The following is a 23763-nucleotide window of genomic DNA, read 5'->3' on the forward strand; positions in this document are numbered from 1 at the left end:
GTCATAGTTTTGTTTTATCTCACAGAAAATGATGCAATGACACTTTATTCTGGTTCTCAAGATGACATTCTCCCTTCCACAATATTGCCTGACCTGCTGAGTATTTCAAACATCTTCTATTTCTACTTGTCAGTTCAGATTTCCAACTTTGATAACAGTGGGGCGCAATTTATTTCATGGCATGTTAGTGCTTGCATAAGACTAACCATAACTAAATAAACTTAGGGATAATGGGAACTGCAGATGCTGGAGAATCCGAGATAACAAAGTGTGGAGCTGGATGAACACAGCAGGCCAAGCAGCATCTTAGGAGCACAAAAGCTGACGTTTCGGGCCTAGACCCTTCTTTTCTGATGAAGGGTCTAGGTGCGAAACGACAGCTTTTGTGCTCCTAAGGTGCTAATTAAACTTAGGTCCCGCCCAAATCGTTTCCATGCACTGAAGCATCAATCAGCATAATATTTTAAGATCAGATTTTCTTCAGAAAGAATCAGTTTTTGGTGTTTCTTCCGATTGACTGGAAAACAAATAAATCAAACAACTTTAAAATCAAGTAATGTTTCCCGCCTTCGGACCTCGGCTGAGCCAAATGGTTTCGATTCTCGCTAGTCAATTTCAAACTCCTCCCAGTTGTTACAAAAGAGGGAGTGCTGCTTGTGCTCACTGCTGACTCATTGAGGTGACGGTCTAACAAAGAAAAGAAATGGCACAGGATTATGTGGACAGTAAAATCTATCCAAATAAGGTGGTCCTTTTCATCAAAAAAGGCTGCCCTTTTTGTGTAACAGCGCGGAATGTACTTGAAGCGTATGATTTCAAGGAAGATCGGCTGCAGATCTACGATATTAGTGGCCATTCCGAAATGAAAGCTATCCAGGATTACCTTGAAAAGATAACCGGAGCCAGAACAGTGAGTGTATTCTGAGGAATAGCCTCTGCTGGGTGTGAATCTCGGAAGCGATGTTGCTACTGCATTATGTATCACTGTACAGGTCTTCGTGCGTGCTTGCTCCAAATACAATATTAACCACTTTAAACCGCATAGAGTCAAGTTCTATTTGAAGTCAGCTGACCAGCAGCATTGCGATGTCTCCCCGCCATTCCAACTCCGATTCCAATGAATTCGAGAGGATTGTATCTTCAGAATATTATCTTTTAAAAATAAATTTTACATTAACTGCTTTAACGTAACACATATTTGGGAAAGTATAACTAAGCCGTCTCGTACAAAATAAGCAGATTAACCTTCCCTGCTGTTTAGGGCTGCGATGGGGAGGAGAGCTTCTTTTGGTAAATGAAGCGATTGCGTTACTGACTATGTGATTACATGTAGGACTGGCATTTCCTCCTTATTGTTGCTGCTCAGATTTCACGTACACTGATTCCTGGGTGAGCTGCGGGGAGATTTCCTTCCATGGTTAGCACTGCGGCCTCACAGTGCCAGGGGCCCGGGTTCGACCCTACACTCGGATTACTGTGTTGCACATTCTCTCCATCTCTGCATGGGATTTCTCTGGACAGAGGGAGAAAACCGGAGCATCTGAGGACGTGAAGGTTGCGTGAATTGGCCGTGCTAAATTACCCCGTGATCAGAGATAACGGGAACTGCAGATGCTGGAGAATCCAAGATAACAAAGTGTGGAGCTGGATGAATACAGCAGGCCAAGCAGCATCTTAGGAGCACAAAAGCTGACGTTTCGGGCCTAGACCCATCATCAGATAAGGGGGATGGGGAGGGGGTTCTGAAATAAAAAGGGAGAGAGGGGGCGGCAGATCGAAGAAGGGGAGAGGAGAGTATAGGTGGGGAGGGGATAGGTCAGTCCGGGGAGGACGGACAGGTCAGGGAGGTGGGATGAGGTTAGTAGGTGGGACATGGAAGTGCGGCTTGAGGTGGGAGGAGGGGATAGGTGAAAGGAGGAACAGGTTAGGCAGGCTGGGACGAACTGGACTGGTTTTGGGATGCAGTGCGGGGAGGGGAGATTTTTCAATCTTGTGAAATACACATTGATACCATTGAGCTGCAGTGTTCCCAAGCGGAATAGGAGTTGCTGTTCCTGCAACCTTCGGGTGGCATCATTATGGCACTGCAGGAGGCCCAGGATGGACATGTCATCTAAGGAATGGGAGGGGGAGCTGAAATGGTTTGCGACTGGGAGGTGCAGTTGTTTATTGCGAACCGAGCGGAGGTGTTCTGCAAAGCGGTCCCCAAGCCTCCGCTTGGTTTCCCCAATGTAGAGGTAGCCACATCGTGTACAGCGGATGCAGTATACCACATTGGCAGATGTGCAGATGAACCTCTGCTTGATCTGGAAAGTCATATTGGGGCCTAGGATGGGTGTGAGGGAGGTGGTATGTTACCACCCCACCCTTGTCTGCCTTCCAGACAGACCACACACTCCGTGACTCCCTTGTCCGCTCCACACTTCCGTCCAACCCCATCACACCCGGCACTTTCCCCTGCAACCGCAGGAAATGCTACACTTGCCCCCACACCTCCTCCTTCACCCCTATCCCAGGCCCCAAGATGACTTTCCATATCAAGCAGAGGTTCACCTGCACATCTGCCAATGTGGTATACTGCATCCATTGTACCCGGTGTGGCTCCCTGTACATTGGGGAAACCAAGCGGAGGCTTGGAGACTGCTTTGCAGAACACCTCCGCTCGGTTCGCAGTAAACAACTGCACCTCCCAGTCGCGAACCATTTCCACTCCCCCTCCCAATCCTTAGACAACATGTCCATCCTGGGCCTCCCACAGTGCTGTAATGATACCATTGGGTTGCAGGGTTCCCAAGTGGAATATGAGTTGCTGTTCCAGGTTGCAGGAACAGCAACTCATATTCCACTTAGGAACCCTGCAGCCCAATGATATCAATATGGATTTCACCAGCTCCAAAATCTCCCCTCCCCCCACTGCATCCCAAAACCAGCCCAGCTCGTCCCAGCCCGCCTAACCTGTTCTTCTTTCACCTATCCCCTCCTCCCACCTCAAGCCACACCTCCATTTCCTACCTACTAACCTCATCCTGCCCCCTTGACCTGTCTGTCCTCCTCACTCATCTTCTCCTCTATCCATCTCCCCCACTCTTGCTATTTATTTCAGAATCATCTCCCCATCTGCCTTTTTCTGATGAAGGGTCTAGACCCGAAACATCAGCTTTTGTGATCCTGAGATGCTGCTTGGCCTGCTGTGTTCATCCAGCTCCACACTTTATCTAAATATCCCTATACACTACAGGGCAATGTAGATTAGGGGGATTAATCATGGGAAATGTAGGGTTTGGTTAAGGAGATAGGGTTGGGGGGGGTGGAGACAGGATTTGGGTGGGATGCTTTTCAGAAGGTCGATGTGGCCTCGATGGGCTGAATGGCCTGCTCTCACACTATAGCGAATCTATGTTAGAATGTAGAACATTGAATAGTACAGGCCCTTCGGCCCACAATGTTATGCTGACCTATTATCCTACTCGCATCAATTTACACTGCATACCCTATATTTTACTATCCTCCATGTTCCTATCCAAGTGTTGCTTGAAAGTGTCTAAAGTATACTGCCAGCAGCTGTCGTCACTACTTTAAAGTGAGGCCCCTGCAAAGGGAGTAAGGAGCGCTAATCCAGTTTTATGGCTGTGTTAGAGACTGGTTCAGTTTAATAGTGAGTCAACTGAGTGTCACATTGTAACCGTCACACACGCCATACTATTCCAGGCACTGTTAGTGCCTCTCAACATCGTTACCAGTAAGTAACCCTGAGAGCTCACTGATCTCTCAGCGGAGACCTGGCCCCCTGCTATAAAAATGTGGACAGAAAGATTATATTTTTCTTCATTCAAATATCAGCCCTATCTGGACGTGACTTGACGCCAATGCCCAGAATTTGATTGGAGGAGAGGAGAGGAGCTTTATCACTTTGGTCAGTGCTTTCTCTGCAAACACCGGTCTTTTTTTATGTTAATGAATACATGGACCAGATTTTTCAAAAATCAAAACTGGGATGCATTGTAAAGGCAACCCAGAGTGTGTCTCTGTGATGATTGATGTGTTGGGTGGCCAATAGCAGGAAGGGCAATTAAAGATGAAATAACCTCCCCCAGCATTTGTCCAGGCAGACTTAGAAGCTGTATTCCAGTGACCTTTTAAGTGACACAAATAAGAAATGGAGATATCAGTGAGGTGGGGGTACAAGTCTATGTAAACATATGAGGAACAGGAATAGGTCAATCTGTCCCCAGAGCCTGCTCTCATATTCAGTATGATCGTGGCTGACTTGTTGCTGGCAAAGCTCAGCAGGTCTGGCATATCTGGGAAGGAGGAAACAGAGTTACCATTAACTCTTTTTTTTTCTTCTTCACAGATGCTACCAGACCTCCTGAGCCTTTCCAACAATTCAGTTTTTGTTCCTGATTTACATAGAACATAGAACAATACTGTGCAGAACAGGTCCCCCAGCCCTCTGTTGCACCGACCTGTGAACTAATCTAAGCCCTTCCCCCTACACTATCCCATCATCATCCATATGCTTATCCAAGGACTGTTTAAATGCCCCTAATGTGGCTGAGTTAACTCATCTGCAGTTCTTGTTGTTTTTATGTTTGTAACCTTATCTGCATTCCTGCCTACGCTGATGTTATTTCTATCCTCTGCGTCACAAGAACCCGTTTAAAATATTCCAGTACTCTGCTTCTATCATGTATGTTTCAAAGACATGATTCCAAAGACTCGGGACCCTCAGAAAATAAAAGGCCAGTCTGTTTTAAATGGGTGACTTGTTTCGTTTAACACAGTGACTACTTAGATGTAGTTTGTTTCCATTCTCTCTTCGTATACCCTGTCAGGGGCCCCTCAGGATGAAGTGCAGGAACATTTCCGGGAAGGCGAGATAACAGTGTGGAGCTGGGTGAACACAACAGGCCAAGCAGCATCTCAGGAGCACAAAAGCTGACGTTTTGGGCCGAGACCCTTTATCAGAAAAGGGGGTTGGGCAGAGGGTTCTGAAAGAAATAGGGAGAGGCGGATCGAAGATGGATAGAGGAGAAGATAGGTGGAGAGGAAACAGACAGGTTAACGGAGTGGGGATGGAGCCTGTAGGTGGGGAGATTGGGAGGGGCTATGGACAGGTCAAGGGGGCGGGATGACGTTAGTAGGTAGGAAATGGAGGTGCGGCTTGAGGTGGGAGGAGGGGATAGGTGAGAGGAAGAACAGGTTAGGGGAGCGGAGCTGGACTGGTTTTGGGATGCAGTGGGGGGAGGGGAGATTTTGAAGCTTGTGAAATCCACACTGATACCATTAGGCTGCAGTGTTCCCAAATGGAATGAGTTGCTGTTCCTGCAACCTTCGGGTGGCATCGTTGTGGCACTCCAGGAGGCCCAAGATGGACATCCCATCTAAGGAATGGGAGGGGGAGTTGAAATGGTTCGTGACTAGGAGGTGCAGTTGTTTATTGTGGACCGCGCGGAGGTGTTCTGCAAAGCGGTCCCCAAGCCTCCACTTGGTTTTGCCAATGTAGAGGAGGCCGCAACAGGTACAGCGGATACAGTATACCACACTGGCGGATGTGCAGGTGAACATCTGCTCGTTGTGGAAAGTCATCTTTGGGGCCTGGGATGGGTGTGAGGGAGGAGGTGTGGGGACAAGTGTAGCACTTCCTGCGATTGCAGGGGAAGGTGCCGCGTGTGGTGGGGCTGGAGGGGAGTGTAGAGTGGACGAGGGAGTCAAGGAGTGAGTGGTCCCTCCAGAAAACAGACAGGGGTGGGGAGGGAAAAGTGTCTTTGGTGGGTTCGGATTGTAGATGGTGGAAGTGTCAGAGGATGATGCGTTGGATCCAGAGGTTGGTGGGGTGGTACGTGAGGACAAGGGGGATTCTCTTTTGGAGGTTATTGTGAGGGATGTGTTGCGGGAAATGTGGGAGACACGGTTGAGGGCTTTCTTGACCACTGCAAGGGGTAAGTTGTGGTCCTTGAAGAACGAGGACATTTGGGATGTACGGGAGTTGAATGCCTCATCCTGGGAGCGTGTATGTCGGAGGCGAAGGAATTGGGAATAGGGGATGGAATTTTTGCAGGTGAGCGGAAGGAGGTGTATTCTAGGTAGTTGTGGGAGTCGGTGGGCTTGAAATGGACATCGGTTTATAGGTGGTTGCCTGAGATGGAGACAGAAAGGTCCAGGAAGGTGAGGGATGTGTTGGAGATGGCCCGCGTGAACTTGAGGTTGGGGTGGAAGGTGTTGGTGAAGTGGATGAACTGTTCAAGCTCCTCTTGGGTGCACGAGGTGGCGCTGATACAGTCATCAATGTAATGGAGGAAGAGGCGGGGTTTAGGGCCAGTGTAGATACGGAACAGGGATCGTTCCATGCAACCTACAAAGAGGCAGGCATAGCTTGGGCCCATGCGGGTATCCACGGCCATCCCCTATGTCTGTAGGAAGTGGGAGGAATCGAAAAAGATGTTGTAGGTCTGGCAACATTGGACTAGGAATATTAACTTTCTCTCTCCACAAATGGTGCAAGACCTGCTGTGTTTCTCCTGAACTTTGTTCCAAACTGCAGCATTTTGTAAAAAAATATATCCTTAGGTCATGTGTGTCTCAATCAAATCTCTTCTTGCTCTTCTCAACTCCAGCGGACACCAGCCTATCTTTCATCATTAGTCAGCCCTGTTGTTCTAGTTATTACACTGGCAAACCTTTTCTGAACTGCTTCTAGTACACTTGTTCTTCCGAAAGGTGATCGGTACTGTCCACAGTACTCCAGATGAGGTCTCACAAGTGCCCTACATAACTGATGCAGTAACTCCTCCCACTTCCTACAGACTAAGGGGGTGGCCATGGGCACCCGCATGGGCCCCAGCTATGCCTGCCTCTTTGTAGGTCACGTGGAACAGTCCCTCTTCCGCACTTACACAGGCCCCAAACCCCACCTCTTCCTCCGGTACATTGATGACTGTATCGGCGCCGCCTCTTGCTCCCCAGAGGAGCTCGAACAGTTCATCCACTTCACCAACACCTTCCACCCCAACCTTCAGTTCACCTGGGCCATCTCCAGCACATCCCTCACCTTCCTGGACCTCTGTCTCCATCTCAGGCAACCAGCTTGTAACTGATGTCCATTTCAAGCCCACCGACTCCCACAGCTACCTAGAATACACCTCCTCCCACCCACCCTCCTGCAAAAATTCCATCCCCTATTCGCAATTCCTCCACCTCCGCCGCATCTGCTCCCACGATAAGACATTCCACTCCCGCACATCCCAGATGTCCAAGTTCTTTAAGGACCGCAACTTCCCCCCACAGTGATCGAGAACGCCCTTGACCGCGTCTCCCGTATTTCCCGCAACACATCCCTCACACCCCGCCCCCGCCACAACCGCCCTAAGAGGATCCCCCTCGTTCTCACACACCACCCTACCAACCTCCGGATACAACGCATCATCCTCCGACACTTTCGCCATTTACAATCCAACCCCACCACCCAAGACATTTTTCCATCCCCACCCCTGTCTGCTTTCCGGAGAGACCACTCTCTCCGTGACTCCCTTGTTCGCTCCACACTGCCCTCCAACCCCACCACACCCGGCACCTTCCCCTGCAACCGCAGGAAATGCTACACCTGTCCCCACACCTCCTCCCTCACCCCTATCCCAGGCCCCAAGATGACATTCCACATTAAGCAGAGGTTCACCTGCACATCTGCCAATGTGGTATACTGCATCCATTGTACCCGGTGCGGCTTCCTCTACATTGGGGAAACCAAGCGGAGGCTTGGAGACCGCTTTGCAGAACACCTCCGCTCAGTTCGCAACAAACAACTGCACCTCCCAGTCGCAAACCATTTCCACTCCCCCTCCCATTCTCTGGATGACATGTCCATCATGGACCTCCTGCACTGCCACAATGATGCCACCCGAAGGTTGCAGGAACAGCAACTCATATTCCGCCTGGGAACCCTGCAGCCTAATGGTATCAATGTGGACTTCACCAGTTTCAAAATCTCCCCTTCCCCTACTGCATCCCTAAACCAGCCCTGTTCGTCCCCTCCCCCCACTGCACCACACAACCAGCCCAGCTCTTCCCCCCCACCCACTGCATCCCAAAACCAGTCCAACCTGTCTCTGCCTCCCTAACCGGTTCTTCCTCTCACCCATCCCTTCCTCCCACCCCAAGCCGCACCCCCAACTACCTACTAACCTCATCCCAACCCCTTGACTTGTCCGTCTTCCCTGGACTGACCTATCCCCTCCCTACCTCCCCACCTATACTCTCTCCACCTATCTTCTTTACTCTCCATCTTCGGTCCGCCTCCCCCTCTCTCCCTATTTATTCCAGTTCCCTCTCCCCATCCCCCTCTCTGATGAAGGGTCTGGGCCCGAAACGTCAGCTTTTGTGCTCCTGAGATGCTGCTTGGCCTGCTGTGTTCATCCAGCCTCACATTTTGTTATCTTGGAATTCTCCAGCATCTGCAGTTCCCATTATCTCTGATGCAGTAACCTCTGTTTTTGTATTCAAAGATCCTCATGATAACTGATAACAAGCACATGGGTCTTGATGGATTTCATGCCATTATGTCATATTGGAATGTTGGTTAGCTCAATTGGCTGAATGGCTGGTCTGCAAGGCAGAGAAATACGAATAGTGAGTTTAATTCCTACGTAAGTGGATATAACAATGAAGGGCTTTCCTTTTCAACCTCTTCCTCTTGCCTGAGGCAAACACAACCCTGGAGTTAAGCCAGCACCAACTGTCTGAGAGAGCAGCCCTATTGTCTAGTAGGACTACAAGAACTTTATTGTCTGTATTTTGTTTTTTTGACCAGCTTTCATGTACTACTTTGTTTTTGTTAATTCTTTGACTTTTTTGAGATAATTTCAAGTCTTCTGATGTGACACTTTTAAAGAAATATTGTATTCTTTCAAGTTTTGATGCTGTTGTTTACATTTCCAGTTAGCCATGGATAACAGGTTGGTCCCTCAGAATTTTTTCGTAACTGTAATGTACCTGTTCTGTGTACTTAAGCCCTTAAATGTCTGCCACTGCGTTCGCCCTATAACAATTCACTTTAGTTAGCTTATTTAAGTAGTGGTTTTAAATAGAACCACTCCTCTGTCCCTTCAAAGTGAATACAAAATTCAATTCTTAATGCCTGACCCTAATTGCCCTTGAAGGTTGCAGTGAGCTGCTGACTTAAATCATTGCAGTCAATTTGCACACCATGAATACATTCTAATTAACCTGTTCAGTGCTGTTCTACACCATTGGAGCAGGTGGGGCTTGACCCAGACCTTCTGGCCCAGAAGAAAAGATACTATCACTGTGCCACATGGGCACTTTTCGTGGTCTATAGTTCAGATGTTGGGTATATGACGTATGATTGCTACTCTTACGGATATGTTTTCTAATCACTTGTACAACGGTGGAGCAGTTCTTGAACAATGATAAACACTGCCCCTACCAGGACAGTAACATTGGGTATTCAATGATGGTGATATTCAATTTCAAGGTACAATGAATAGATTCTCTTGTTGGAGATGGTAAATGCCTGGCACTTGTGTGGGACAAATGTCACTTGCCAGGCCAAACTAGGAAAATATCAAGGTCTGGCTGAATTTGGATGTGGACTGTTTCAGTATTTGTGAAGTTGTGAATGGTGCTGGACACAGTGCAATCATCAACTAACATTACTGCTTTTGTCTTTATGATGGGCAGCAGCGTCGGGTGTGCATTCTTGAAACCGGTCCTGATTTAATGGCTTGTCCATCGATGTAAAGTAAGTGAGCAGTGGCCAAGCCCAGAAGTTTATGTTCTGATTTGAACATGCTAGCCACTTCCATTGACTGAACAGGCTGGATTATTCACATTTGGGTGTGATAGTGCTGAGGACTTGATCTGTACATGATTGGTGTTTAGAAGCAGAAGGATTGAATGTCGCTCATGAGCCTTAGATGGCCTCTCCAAAAATAGATCCTGGCTATAGATTACCTGGAGTAGATTGCAAAATTTATATTGTAATAATGGTGGGCCTAATGAGTGTGCATGATTTTCTAATTTAAAACACTGAAATTTCACATTTTTTTTTGGAAAATTGTAGTTGTACAAACAGCGTTCTAACTGACACTGGTGATTTTGGAATTATTTTAACAGACAGAAAGTTTATAAAAGGTATTTTTGCCCATTAATTCACAGCTGTGCAGGCACCTAAAACTGCTTTCCAATTTCAGCTGGAATTTCCTGGGCAGTTTGCACTGGTCATATATGGGGACTCTTGAATGTTGCAAAGGGAAGTATAGGTTATGGGGTAAATGGTCTGCATCATTAATTATATAATTCCATAATTTCTGGAAACTTTTTTTGTGGTCTGCAGTTAACCTTGCTTAAAAACTGGTGGGTAGTCAAATTTCACTGAAATTAGAAAGCACAATTTCTCTACTTGAACCAGTTCTTTCTGCCACTCTAAAAGAAATGGCATTGGACAGCTGATGCATTGTGTATATCCAAGGCCAAATATTCACATAGTTTAGGGTGCAGGTTGATGTTTGTTAATGGGAATATCCAAATGTCTTTTGCTGATTGAGACGGAGAGGTTTTTAAATGCTAATTGTAATGTCACTGAAGCTGCAAATTCTTTCTTTTTTGAAAACTATTCTCTAATATTTCCTTTCAAAACAAAAGGCATCCTTCTGTGGTGTAACCAATCAGCTTGGCCTATTTTGTGCTAGCTCTCTAAAGGTTCAATTCACTGAGAGCAATTCCTTGCCTTCTTCCCATAGCCCTGCATTTACTTCCCTTATCAGATGATAATCCAACTTGTTTGAACCCTCCATTGAACCTGTCTTTACTATGCCTCCTGAAACGTGGATTTTCAATCCTAACCACACTGCAGAAATATCTAACGCTTGTATAAAAGATTGCAGACCATCTAAATACACCTTGAACTTTTGAAGACAGAACACTTTGATAACAAAAATGTTTTAGACATAATGATTCAACTAGCGGGCCTATTGTTCCTTGGCTATGCATTTTTGTTTTGAACAATGATAACATTTGGGATTGTACTGTCCTCTGACACTAGTTGAGAGTCTGAAGGAGACTGACAAAATAAAACATATGCCACTGCAGTCTCCGCTGCATTTCCTCAATATCCCTGGATGCATGTTTTCCAGTCCTGGTGCCATGTCAACTTGAAGTACAGAGACCCTGTTTTATTATCAGTTTCATAGTGTCAAACCTATCGCACCATGTAACCTGTACATCATATTCTTTGGTAAAGCAGATGCAAAGTATTTATTTACTACCTTAGTCATATGCCTGCCACCATCAATGAAGTGATTTTTCATTGATCTTTAATACTCTTTCCACTGTTCCTTCTGTGTATACAAAATTTATGTTAACTATCAGACTTTTTAACACTCTCTCTTTTGCTTCTTATTTGTTTTTTTTCTCCTCAAACCTCTTCCAAAGCTTCCAAATTTGGCCTGGTTCTCCAATAATATTATCTAGTCAACAGCTGTCCTAAAAACACTTATTTTGCTCTTGCTTCATCTTCATCCCTATTTCTCCCACTCTCCTGGGCTCTCTTGATTTTATTTGTCCTACCCTTGCCCTTCATGGTGGTATACTATGACTGTGTGTCCAAACTCTCTCTCTTTATTGAACTGAACAATGTACTGCTTTTTCAATTTTATCCATCAACAAATGATTTCAACTTATTGGGCTCTGATCCATTTTGAAGTTGGCTTTCCCCTCAGTTAATTACTCGTACCATGATTTCTCTGTAGCTTTCCATAGGCCAACCTAAAGCTTAGGACAGCGGTGATCTCACTCCCTTAATGTTTCTCTGTTGACCCTTGGTCGACTAGGTCAAAGACCCAGGTCATCAACATGACTTTCTTTTCATTGGACAGGAAACATTCAGCAAATGAACACTATTTCCACTGTCACTGCCACCGCCACTGAGTTCCAGAGTTCTAATGTGAAAAGAGAGAAAATGGCACTAAATAAGAAATAGTAAATTTTATTGGGTAGGCTCAATCGGGTACCTCAATTAGAGGTACTCTGCTTACGAATGTAGATAGCCATGTGGCAAGAAGGATGCAGATATTCTGGCCTTCAGGTATGTCTGGCCTCTGTCTGTGATCCCAGTATTCTGTGCACCTTTTTTTCTTCTGATTTATTACCTTCTGGTTACTGCAGCCCTTCCACCCTCAAGAATCTTTGTGCTATCTTTCAAATCCTCTATTGTATCCTCCTGTCTCTATATAGCGTTGAAATTGATACTGACTTGTGTATGGTACCAGGAGTAATCTAGAGTTTGCTACTTCTCTTGAAGATAAATGCTTAAAAAAATTCAACAAATGGTTCTCAACGAGTGTAAATGTTTACTGCATTGCAGATAAAACCAAGCAATCAGCAAGCTGAGTTAATTAAGGTATTGACATTTCTATTGGTGTGAGTGAGAGAATTTAGTGATCTTTTTCTGAATTGCCACTATGCTTGTGGATGCAGCAGTCTATTCTAACTGAAAGTGCAGGAAACTCATGAACGTGGAGCTCGGCTCATTGCACTCATTTATGGACTCTTCCCAATCTTTAATGTTTAAAAGTAAATCTGGCCTGGTGCTTTTTACTGGGACTATGTATTGGTTGCCTTAAATTCAAAATTTATACATGGCTTCTACTGATGAGATTTGATTGCCCAACTCCATTGGCCTTAAGTGCACTCTGTGTATAATATGAAAGGAATTCCAGTCTCATGATATTGTATAAAAGTAAGAAAGAGGAAATGCTGGCTGGTCCATCGAGCCTTTTGTTCGGTCATGATTGCTGCATCAGGATTTGATTCAGGCAAGTTGGGTGATATTCCATCACATTCCCGATTTTTGTTTCTTGTAGATGGTGAACAGGTATTGAGGCACAAGGAGCTAATTTGCTTGCTGCAGAATTTCTAGCCTCTGACCTGTTCTTATAGCCACTGTATTAATTTGACGAGGTCAATGAATATCCCCAGGATTTTGATAGTGTGATGTTCAGTGTTGGTAACACCAGCTGACGTTATGGATGAAAGGGCATTAACAAAGAGCTGAAGATGGTTGAGCTGAAGACACCACCCCAAGGAACTCTTGCAGGGATGCCCTGCACTCAAATGATTAATCTCCAAAACCACAACAATTTTCTGCTGTATTAGATATGACTCAAACCAGTGGAGAACTTTCCTCTGGCTCAGTTTTGCTAGGGCTCCTTTGATGCTGCATTTGGTAAAATGTTGCCTTGTGTTAAAGACAATCACCTCCACATCACACAGTGGCATTCAACTGTTGTGTCTAATCAGAATCAGATCAGGAACTGAACAATCCTGATACTGAGCACCAGTGAGGAGGTTACTATTAAGTGTCACTTAAATTGTCAAGGACTTCTGTGTCTTTAGTGATGATGGAGAGTAGACTGAGCAGTAATCCACCAGGTTCAATTTTTGTCCTTTGTTTTGGGCACAGGATGTAGCTGAGCAACTTTTTTTAAGATGTCGATTCTGTAACAGCTTGTCTAGGGGTGTGTGAAGTTCCAAAGCCCCAGATTTCAGTACTACTTTCAGAATGTTGTTCTAAGACTGTATCTTGTCAAGAAATTACGTAATGCACTAAATACTGCCGTCATAAGGAGTGAATTGATTTGGCTGAAGGTTGGTTCCTGACTAACATCATGCTCTGCATCAACACATCTGCTGACACCCTTAACTCGCCTCCTTGTCTTTTTAACTCTACACATGACTACTCCAACACAACTGGCTAGCCTCTTCTGTTCTACAATGTGAAGTTATAAGACCTTTGTGTCCTAACTCACACCAAGTCCCACTTAGTTGCTACATCTGTGCTCACTGAATTTCATTTTCTGATTTAAATTTAAATACATTGTGTTTTCTAAATCCTTCGATCTGACTTGTACATTCTGATCTCAATCACTGTACCATTTGGTAGCAGTGCTTCTGGCTGCCAAGCTTCAAAGCCTGAGATTCCTCTTTAAATCTCTGTATCTTTCCTACTTTTAGTGATGTGTCTTAGAAAGCAGCTTTTCTTCTCTACCTCCATGATAGAAATAATATCAGTCTAATCAAGGTGCTTACTTACCGAAGCTTAAGAGAATTGCTGATTAGCATCAAATTGTATCAGGGGGAAAAAACCTCTCAATTTCACAATCTTCTTATAATTCTAGGTGCCACGTGTGTTCATTGGGACAGAATGTGTCGGAGGTGGCTCGGATGTTGCTGAGTTGGAAAAGGCTGGATTGCTGAAGGGCAAACTGAATGCCATTGGTGCTATATAACCCTTGGTAAGATGAACTGAGACTGGAATTGTTTAGTATACAGTTTCCAACTTCCAGGATGGAGTCTTCTGGTATAAAAGCTGTTTACGTATAAAAACAGGAATTATTTTATTAGAAAATATGGAGCTGCTGGTTTAAAACAAAAAACCCAAAGTACAAGCAATACAAAGTGGCATTTGTAAATTGATTTGACAATTACCGTTTGTGTATTTGTTTTAAAATGAACAGAATAGATTGGGATGAGGAGGCAATGAATACAGTTTAATTTGTTAAAATTGCTATTCACTATTGTTAAACTTTTCCCAAGTGTTTAAAATTACTTGGGAAGCCTTGTGTTGCTATAACCTGATTCATGTTTAAGCAGAACCATGAATTGCTTGGAGGTTAGTGCTTGCTATCCTGTTCAACGGATACGTTGCCCTTGTTGAATAGCATTAATTATGCTTTTATATGCTTCGGTACAGAAAATAATTATAGCTTTTGCAACTTAATTTTTAAGAATATCCATTTCCTGGTTTGTTGCTACATTGATTGCAATTCAATAGTAAACTCACCTTGCTTCACTGCTTTCTGCACCTTCTGCTTAATCTTTGGTCCTTTTTTTTAAAATCAAAGAAATTTCTATTCTCCCTCCACCAATATCTGTAGAACTTGTTTACATGGTTTCTGGAAATTACTTCTGAATGCTCTCATTTCTCATTCTGAATTTAAAATTTTGCCTCTATATTGAATATGCAAACGTGAATTAGGAGTAGGAGTAAGCCAATTGGTCACTTGATCTGCTATTCAATAAAATCATGGCAGATCTGATTTTATGGCTTTAATTTCACATTTTCACCCCCACCCCAATGACACTAACTCCCTTTCTGAATCCTTTGTTAATCAAAATTTGTATAACTTGGCCTTAGAAAATATTTAATGACCCTACCTCTACTGTTACGTGGGGAAGGCAATTCCAAACTCTTGATCCTTGTGGAAAAAGTCTCCTTCCCAATGGGATTCACTACTTTCTTTAATTTTTTTGAAATATTTCCACAGTTCTAGTCTCTCCTGCAAGAGACTAGCAGGCCACCTGTCAAGTCCCTGTGCAGAAATATTAAATCCCCTCTCATTCTCCTAAATGCAATGGAAACAGGGTCGACCTTTTCCTCGAACACTACCGTCCAAGGCATCAATTGAGTGAACTTTCTTTGCACTGTTTGCAATTAAATTCTAATGCAGACCAAAAACTCTACACATGCTGTCCCCCCAGTTCTGCAACAGAAGCAAATCATCCCTTTTTCATTTTCCATTCCTCCTACCACAAACTACTTTCCACTTGTCTTCTAAATCACATGCTGTACTTGCAGGCTACATTGATTCATGCTGTGGGAGGCCAAGTGCCTTGCATTCTGCATTCATAGACCACTTAACTTTTATACTGTTTCTGTATTATTCTACCTAAAAAAAAAAGTTCCCATATTGTACTGCATTTATCTATTTTTGCCCACATGGTATGTTTGCATTGCTGGTGAGGCCAGCATTTATTGTCTATCCCCCAGTTGCCCTTGAAGGTGATGATGAGCTGCCTCTCAACTGCTGCAGTCCCTTAGGTGTGGGTATAGTGCTATTGGGAAAGAAGTTACAGGACTTTGACTTGGTGACAGTTAAGTCACAATGATTTATAGTCACAATTCAGTACGTTTTGTGGCTCAAAGGGGATCTTACAAATGGCGATGCTCCCATGTATCCATAAAATGTAGGTGGCCATTCAGCCCAGCAAATTTGCTCTGCTTTTCATTGAAGTCATAGTTGATCTAAGGGTCCTCAACTGCACTTTACTGCCTTTCTACAAAACTCTTGATTCCCTTTTATCTCACTTAATAAGCCATCCTCAACAGCCTTCTGTAGTAAAGAATTTGATAGATTCACTATTATCTGAAAAGAAATTCCTCCTTGCCTCTACTTTTAAGAAGGCAACTTCCTACTCCTAACATTAAGTCCGCTGGCCTTAGATTCTCCTACAAGGGGAAACCACCTCTTCACATTTACCCAATCAAGCCAAATATGAATCTTGTATGTTTTCAATAAAGTCACCTCTATCGTTTTGAAAAGTAAATGAGTACGAGCTCAACTTCTTGTGAAAATCCTGTCATGCCTGGGATCAGCCTAGAGAACCTTCTCTGCACTACATCCCAGTAAATCTTTCCTTTTTGATATAGGGACCAAAATAGTTCGGTGTTCAAAGTGAGTGTCCTGTATACTTTTAGCAAGAGTTTTATACTTAATTCCTTTTGCATTAAAGGCCCACAGTCTATTTTAATTTGCTATTACCAACTTGACTTGGATGCTAGCTATTTATTATCCAAGGTCTACTGCTTATTGAGGTGGTAGAGAGTTTGGGTTTGGAAGGTCATCTCAGAGTAGCCTTGGTGTGGAGCCACAGCTTCTCCTGTTCCACTGTTATTTGCGTTGATGAAGGGAGTGAGATTTTGATAGTGGCAGATGAGGTACCAGTCGGGCAATCTGCTTTGTCCTAAATGTTGTTGAGCTGTTTGTTTTTGGAGTGACAATTCTTGCTGACAATTGGAGACCATTCAGTCAAACTCTTGACCAGTACCATGGTGATGGAGAGGGATTGGATATCACACAACTGAGTTCACAGCCTCTGAACTGCTCCTGTAGCCACAGTATTTTTTTTAATGGCTGATCCAGTTCAGTTTCTAGCCAATACTGCCTCCTAGCATGTTGGTGATGGGAGAATTCAACGATGACAGTCAAAAGCATGAGCTATAGAATTTAATTTGATGTTATTCTCTTTGCTTTAGTGATACTGCCTGGCACTTGTGTGGCATGAATGTAATTTGCCACTTATCAGCCCAAGCCGAGATGGTGTCCACGTGTCATTTCGGCAGGACACGGCTGCTTCAGTATATGTGGAGTTATGTATGGTACTGAGCGTTGCAATTATCAGTGAATATCTCCACTCCTGCCCTTGTGATAGAGGGAAGGTCATTGATGAAGCAGCTGAAGCTGGTTGAACCAAGGACTCTACCTCGGAACTCCTGAAGTGATGTCCTGGAGCTGAGGCGACTGATCTCCAACAACCAGAACCATCTTCCTACATGCCAGGTACATTGTTTCCAAACAATGGGCATTTTCCTTCGTGATTTCACGTTGACTTGCATTTTACTAACATTCCTTTATGGCACACTGTCAGATGCTGTCTTTGTGTTGCTCTCACATCTGGAATTCAGCTTTTTGTCCATCTTTTGATCAAGAACAGTGTGATCCTGGCAGAACTCTAATTGCCAGTGAGCAGGTTAGTACTTTCGAGCAGCACCTGCTCAGCAGTATCAACACCTGTTCCGTCACTTCACCAAACAAAAGTACGTTGATAGGCCAATAATTGGCCCTGTTGGACTTATCCTGCTTCTAATGCACAGGATATATCTGGGCAATTTTCCACACCTTTGGTCAATGCAAGTATAGCAACAGTGTATTTTGGAGCAGCTTGGCTAGGGTGTGGCAAATTCTGGAACATAAGCATTTAGAATTGTTGTCATGGCCTTTTCCAGAAACCAATGCCTCTAACTGCTTCTTGATAACTCACTGATCGAATTGCCTGAAGACAGACACCTGTGATGCTGAGAACTTGGGAAGAAACTGAGACGGATCATTTAGCCAGCATTCCTGGCTAACAATGAATACATGTGACTCGGAGAATACAATTCTGCTACTTGTTCACCACTTTTCAGCATTATCTCCCCTCTACCGACTACCCTTGCTACTATGAGTTCTCGATGGACTTCTCCAATACAGATGCCGCCAATACCGCCCAAGTGGTGGAATCGAAGATGGTTGTGATTGTTGCAGGTCAATTGTCATTCCAGGAGGTCATTCCGGAGTTGCTTCTGGATGATCCAGTTCAGTTTCTGGTCAATCAGAGGCTCCAGGATGTTGATATTGGAAGTTTCAGTGATGGGAACCATTGAATGTGAAGGTTCCATGGTTAAGATTCTCTCTTGCTGGAAGTGGTCATTATCTGGCATTTGCGGTCTTTTGGTTACCTTCCAGTTGTCTGTACAGACCTTGCCACATTTTGACTTGCAATGCCTCAGTAACAATTAACTCAGTAACAATAACTAATGTCTTAGACCAAACAGTCTTCAACTGTTTCAATGTTAACCTTCCCTCCATTGTAAGATGAGAAGCAGGGATAGTCAATGAGTTTTAGCAAAGATTTGCAGCTTGGGTTGTTGTAGATGTTGTTGACTTGCTCGCCGAGCTGGCTGGTTTTCTTTCAAATGTTTTGTCGCCATGCTAGGTAACCTCACCAGTGAGGCTTCGGATGAAGCAATGTTATTCTACTCCATTTGGAATTTATACTGTCTGGTTCCTTATGGGGAGTAGTGTCCTTTCCGGTTTTCTTTTGTATGGGTTTGTATATGGGGTCCCATTCAATCTGTTTGTTTGAATTATGGGTTGGGAACCATGCCTCTAGAAATTCCCATGCGTGCCTGTGTTTGGCTTGGGCTACTATTGTTAGGTTCTGCCAGTTAAACTGATGGCCTTCATTGTCCAAGTGTACTGACATTAAGGAAAGTTCATCATGTCATTGTGCTGCTAGCCGATTGTTCATGTATTCTGATGGCTAGTTTTCTTCCTGTCTGTCCGATGTAATGTTTGTGGCAGTCGTTGCATGGTGTTTTGTGAACCTATGTTGGTTCTGCATGTTGCGGGAATGGGGTCTCTTATCCTCGAGTGTTTTGTCGTAGAGTGGCTATGGACTTGTGTGCCACCATGATTCCTAGTGATCATAGGAGTCCTCTTTGTCAGTTCTGATATGTTCTTGATGTAGGGTAATGACAATACCCTGCATCAAGGTAGGGTATTGCCACTTATCAGCCCAAGCCGAGATGGTGTCCACGTGTCATTTCGGCAGGACACGGCTGCTTCAGTATATGTGGAGTTATATACCTTAACAGGTATATGTTAAGGTGTACTGTGTGCTCTTACCTATTTAGTAGGCACCTGCAGATGAAATTGTGGGGACATCCGTTCATAGTGAAGATTTTTTGTATGTGTTCTTCTTGTTTTCTGCATAGACTTGGCATGTTGCAGTGAGTGGTGGCCTGTTTTCAACAGTGTTTGAATACAGCTTTGTTTGTGGGTGTCGGGTGGTTGCTGTGGAAGTTGAGAATTTGGTCAGTGTGGTTGCTTTCTTGTATACTGAGGTTTGGAACTCCCCATTGGTCATATGTTCAACTTGGATGCCCAGAAACTAAAGCTGATTGTCTTCTTATTCTGTTGTGAATTTAATCCCCGCAAATACATTGTTGGTAAGGCTGTGGGTCTCTTCCAGTTTGTTGCATTTTAATAACAACAGTTGTGATGTCTGTCTATGTACCGCATCCACTGTTTGGGTTGAATGCAGGGGAGGGTAGTGTGTTCTAGTTGTTACACTCTGACAATGAAGGCCATCAGTTTAACTGAGACAAAGTAACCATAGTAGCCGGAGCCAAACATTGACTCTCACGGGAATTCCTAGAGGCATGGTTCTCAACCCATAATGCAATCAAGAAACTTAGAATTGGACCCCATATACAAACCTATACAGAACAAAACCGGAAATGACACTACTCACCATAACCGACCAGACACTATAAATTCCAAATGGAACAGAACAACGTTGCTTCATTGTAGGCCTTACTGATGATGTCACCTAACATGGTGATGAAACATCTGAACAAAAACAAGCCCACTTGGCACACAAGTCAACAACCTCATATTCAGTGAGAATTGGGGATTTTGGCTTGGATAGGGAAGTGTCAATTAATATTTGCACCACACAAGTCATAATTCCCAATGTCAAGGCATGATGGTTAGATACATACATTATTGTCATTACCATTGCTGAATCCCCACTATCAATATCTTGGAGATTAAAATTGACCAGAAACTGAATTGGATGATCCACATAAATCTCTGGTCAGAGGTATGGAATTCTGTGATAACTCTCCTCCAGACTTACAAAAACCCGTCCACCACCTACAAGGCATAAGTCAGGATTGTGGTGAAATACACTCCACTTGGATGTGTGCAGCTCCAGCAACACACTCTAAGCTTGATATAAAGCCCACATAAAGTGGTCTGTCTCATTGGCACTACTTTACTGACCAATACTTAGCAATGTGTACCATCTGCAAGATTTGCTGCAGAAATTCTCCAAGGCTCCTTAGATGCATCTTCCAAACCCATGACCATTACTATCCCGAGAAGGATGAGGGAGGCACATTTCATAAGGACACCACTGTCTGGACATTCCCCTCCAGGCCACTCATCCTGACTTGGAAATGTATCACTGTTCTATCAATGTCTGGTTAAAATTTCTAATGATCCCTCCCTCAAAGCATTGTCCATCTAACTACACCAAATGGACTGTAGCAGTTTACTATAAACTTCATCAAGGGCAACTAGGAATGAGCCATATTACTATTTGGTCTGGGGTCACACACATGCCTGTTGGGTTAAGGGTGGCAGCTCTTTTCTTAAAGGGCATCAGCAAACCAGATGTGTTTTTGTGACAATTGTCCAATAGTTTTGTGGTCATTATTTAAACTAGTTTTTAGTTCCAGATTTGACTATTTTTGATTTCAAGTTTCATCATCTACGTTGGGAGTTCAACTCTTGTGTCCAGAGCATTGGTGAACCAGATGTTCAGGCTAATCTAGTGACGTTATCACTACATTGCAGCTTTTCTTCCTTAGTGTTCATGACCTTTTTATAGTTCCTATTTTATAGCTGAATATCAGTTATTCATAAGTAGCAGAACTGAAATTGCTTCATTCCAACTATGGCCTTCCACCTTGGTAATAAGCATATAATAATCTTTACTGTAAACCCCACTCACCATTGTAATACCTGCAGGACTAATATCAAATGGAGTAAATGAGTTTTCTCTAGCTACACGATAAACAACAGGAGACGTAGTCAGTGAGAAACTTATTTAAAATATTGCAAATATTCCATTACTGCAATTCTCAAACAATATGGTTTTTCTAACTGCAATTCTAATCATGTCAAAAAAGCAGCTGACTAAATTGGAACTGACAATGCGTGCTAGCTAGCTGGTGTGCCCCTGGCCATCAGTTGTGTTCCCTGCTTCTAGGGCAGCTGTGCAGTTTAATGCTCTAAGGCAGAGTGCAATGGGACCTGTGGTTGAATTACCTATCCTGTCAATTATAGGATCTCACTTGGAAATAGTGTGCAAGTAGGAAAAATTATTAATGTTTGTGTATCACTTTGTCTTAAGACTTGTTCAAAAAATACTAACTGCCACCAGAAAGATTGATTTTAAGGTATATAATCAATACCCTTCTTAACATATTATGCACAATCCATAAATTCAGTATTGAAGGAAGACTGTGGAGCTGTAAGTCTTAGTTTTAGAAAAAAAAATCCAAAATCTGGTTAGGCTGGTCATGAAAAGAGCATATCATCAGAACCTAGTAGTGGAGACAAATTTGGAAGCTTCTTCAAACTTGCTTGTGTTCATTGATCTTGAGATGAAGCATGCTTCTATCTGCTATTTTCCTAAAGTAGTACAAGGCTTTCTAAATATCCATCTTTTAGCCTTTGATAGGTATTCAAGATCTGGCTGATGGTCTGTTACATGAGGATACAACGAGATCTCCCAGAATGAATGCGGTGCCTGTATTCAGTCAACTCCTGCAAGTAGGAACTTGAAGGCCACCTATGATTTTCTACAAATGCTTGTTCGTCCTCTGCAAATAAACAATAAAAAATTGACCATGAATAATGCTGTTGCCTCTGAAGATTGGTTTCTCTTTTTGTTACGTTATTTGACATCCTATCTGGACTTTGATTGAAAGGTCAAAAATATCTGTATAGTTTTGCTCTATATTGCATTTAACTAAATGATTTCATTTTCCTGCATTAGGACATTATCTTACTTCAAAAGATGCTGACTTTTATCTCTGCTATAAGTTTTTTTTTGTATAAGAAATTATGTGACTTTAAAAGAATTTGCAAATCTATCGCTCTACTTAGTCAAACAGGAGCTCTCAATTCAATGTATACATTAATGCACCTGCCCCTCAGTCAGCAGTGCAGCAAGCTCAAGCTGCAAATCTCCCCACCTCTTCATTCTGTTTTGAGGCTCGACGCCTTCATGGAGGCAGCTCATTTCAGCCTTGGGCTTTGTCATTGTCATTTTGGGTAGACACACAATTTACACCAATGTTCAAATCAGCACATGCTGTCTTATAGTGTATAGAATTGCTTTGGAGTAAGTGAGATCTCCTGACCTTGCCACCAAAGATGGTGCAAACTCAGGAAATTTGGGGTAAAAGACCTTTTTTTTAGCTGAAACGTTTCTATTCCCATGTGGTTATAGCTGGGACAAGTCTTCAATGAGGCGTCCTCATTCTTCAATTAATGAAAAATTGTAAATCCTTCTCACGTTCCTGGTATGAACTCTGTTTGTTGACCACCACAAACTCTTGACAGTTTGGGGTCCATAACTTAACACATTTTAAAAGAGTTAGGGAAAAAATAAAGCACTTGAGGAAATCTTCCATATAAGAGAATTGAGGTAGGGCCTTGTTTTCCTCGATCTTGACTGTGGTTTATTATTTCAATGACTGTGTGTGTGTTCACTTTTAATGTACATGTCTTGACATGCCTTCACATTTGTTCTTCCTTAATTAACATCACATTGCAATATCTGTGAAGTAATGTGTAGTGTTCTGTCTCAGTTAAAAGCTAACTTTGGTCAAGATTGAACTACATTAATCATAACATTGTGATGATACTGTGGCATTAAGTGCTTGTTTTGTCCTGCTTTGTGTTTTATTTTCTCGGTTTTAAGACAGAGAGTATCTGAGCTGTTTATTTTGAAAGTCAGTAAACAGCGTGTGATGCCTGTGATTTCCTAAAGTTGGAACAATAGAAGCAGCCTGAATGGGTGTAGTCAAGCTTCCACATAACCAGGATTTTTAGTTTTAGTTTTTCAGTAGCAGTTGTTGCTGCAGTACATCTCTTCCTGTTACACTGAGTTTTTTTGATTTAGATTAGATTCCCTACAGTGTGGAAACAGGCCCTTTGGCCCACCAAGGCCACACTGCCCTTTGCAGCATCCCACCCAGACCCATACCCCTATAACCCACACACACCCCTGAACACTACGGGCAATTTAGCATGACCGATCCACCTAACCTGCACATCTTTGGACTGTGGGAGGAAACCGAAGCACCCAGAGGAAACCCACGCAGACACGGGGAGAATGTGCAAACTCCACACATATAGTCGCCCGAGGCTAGAATCAAACCCGGGTCCCTGACGCTGTGAGGCTGCAGTGCTAACCACTGAGCCACCGTGCCGCCCAGATGAGGAATCTGAGTTCTCTTGATGCTTTTCCTCCTGGAGTTCCATATCAGACAATCTTTTCTGAATTTGC

The 23763-nt window shown here is 43.6% G+C and overlaps 2 protein-coding genes across 6 annotated transcripts in view; one reads left to right on the forward strand and one right to left on the reverse strand.

The window, feature by feature from the left end:
- The first annotated feature begins 629 nt into the window (after positions 1-629).
- glrx (glutaredoxin (thioltransferase)) lies at positions 630-22104 on the forward strand. The gene is made up of 3 exons (XM_048526754.2): positions 630-910; positions 14193-14309; positions 21918-22104. Exons 1-2 carry the CDS (start codon positions 704-706, stop codon positions 14301-14303), a joined length of 318 nt encoding a protein of 105 aa, XP_048382711.1. The 5' UTR covers positions 630-703; the 3' UTR covers positions 14304-14309; positions 21918-22104.
- rhobtb3 (Rho related BTB domain containing 3) overlaps positions 18746-23763 on the reverse strand; it is a 125594-nt gene continuing 120576 nt past the window's right edge. For 2 of the 5 annotated variants that reach the window (XM_048526753.2, XM_048526752.2), the window contains one exon: positions 18746-22069. In XM_048526753.2, coding sequence (XP_048382710.1) covers positions 21954-22069 — 116 coding nt within the window. In that variant the 3' untranslated portion in view covers positions 18746-21953. The remainder of the gene's footprint in view (positions 22070-23763) is intronic. The other 3 variants (XM_048526751.2, XM_059644740.1, XM_048526750.2) reach the window with 2 other exon arrangements.

Source organism: Stegostoma tigrinum, chromosome 3 (genome assembly GCF_030684315.1).
Source record: "Stegostoma tigrinum isolate sSteTig4 chromosome 3, sSteTig4.hap1, whole genome shotgun sequence".
Taxonomy (NCBI): Eukaryota; Metazoa; Chordata; class Chondrichthyes; order Orectolobiformes; family Stegostomatidae; genus Stegostoma; species Stegostoma tigrinum.

Bases quoted from the DNA above. Each gene is read 5' to 3' on its own strand.
- glrx (XM_048526754.2), top strand. From the start codon at position 704: ATGGCACAGGATTATGTGGACAGTAAAATCTATCCAAATAAGGTGGTC. The intron at 911-14,192 runs GTGAGTGTATTC...TTATAATTCTAG, and splicing joins AGATAACCGGAGCCAGAACA to GTGCCACGTGTGTTCATTGG.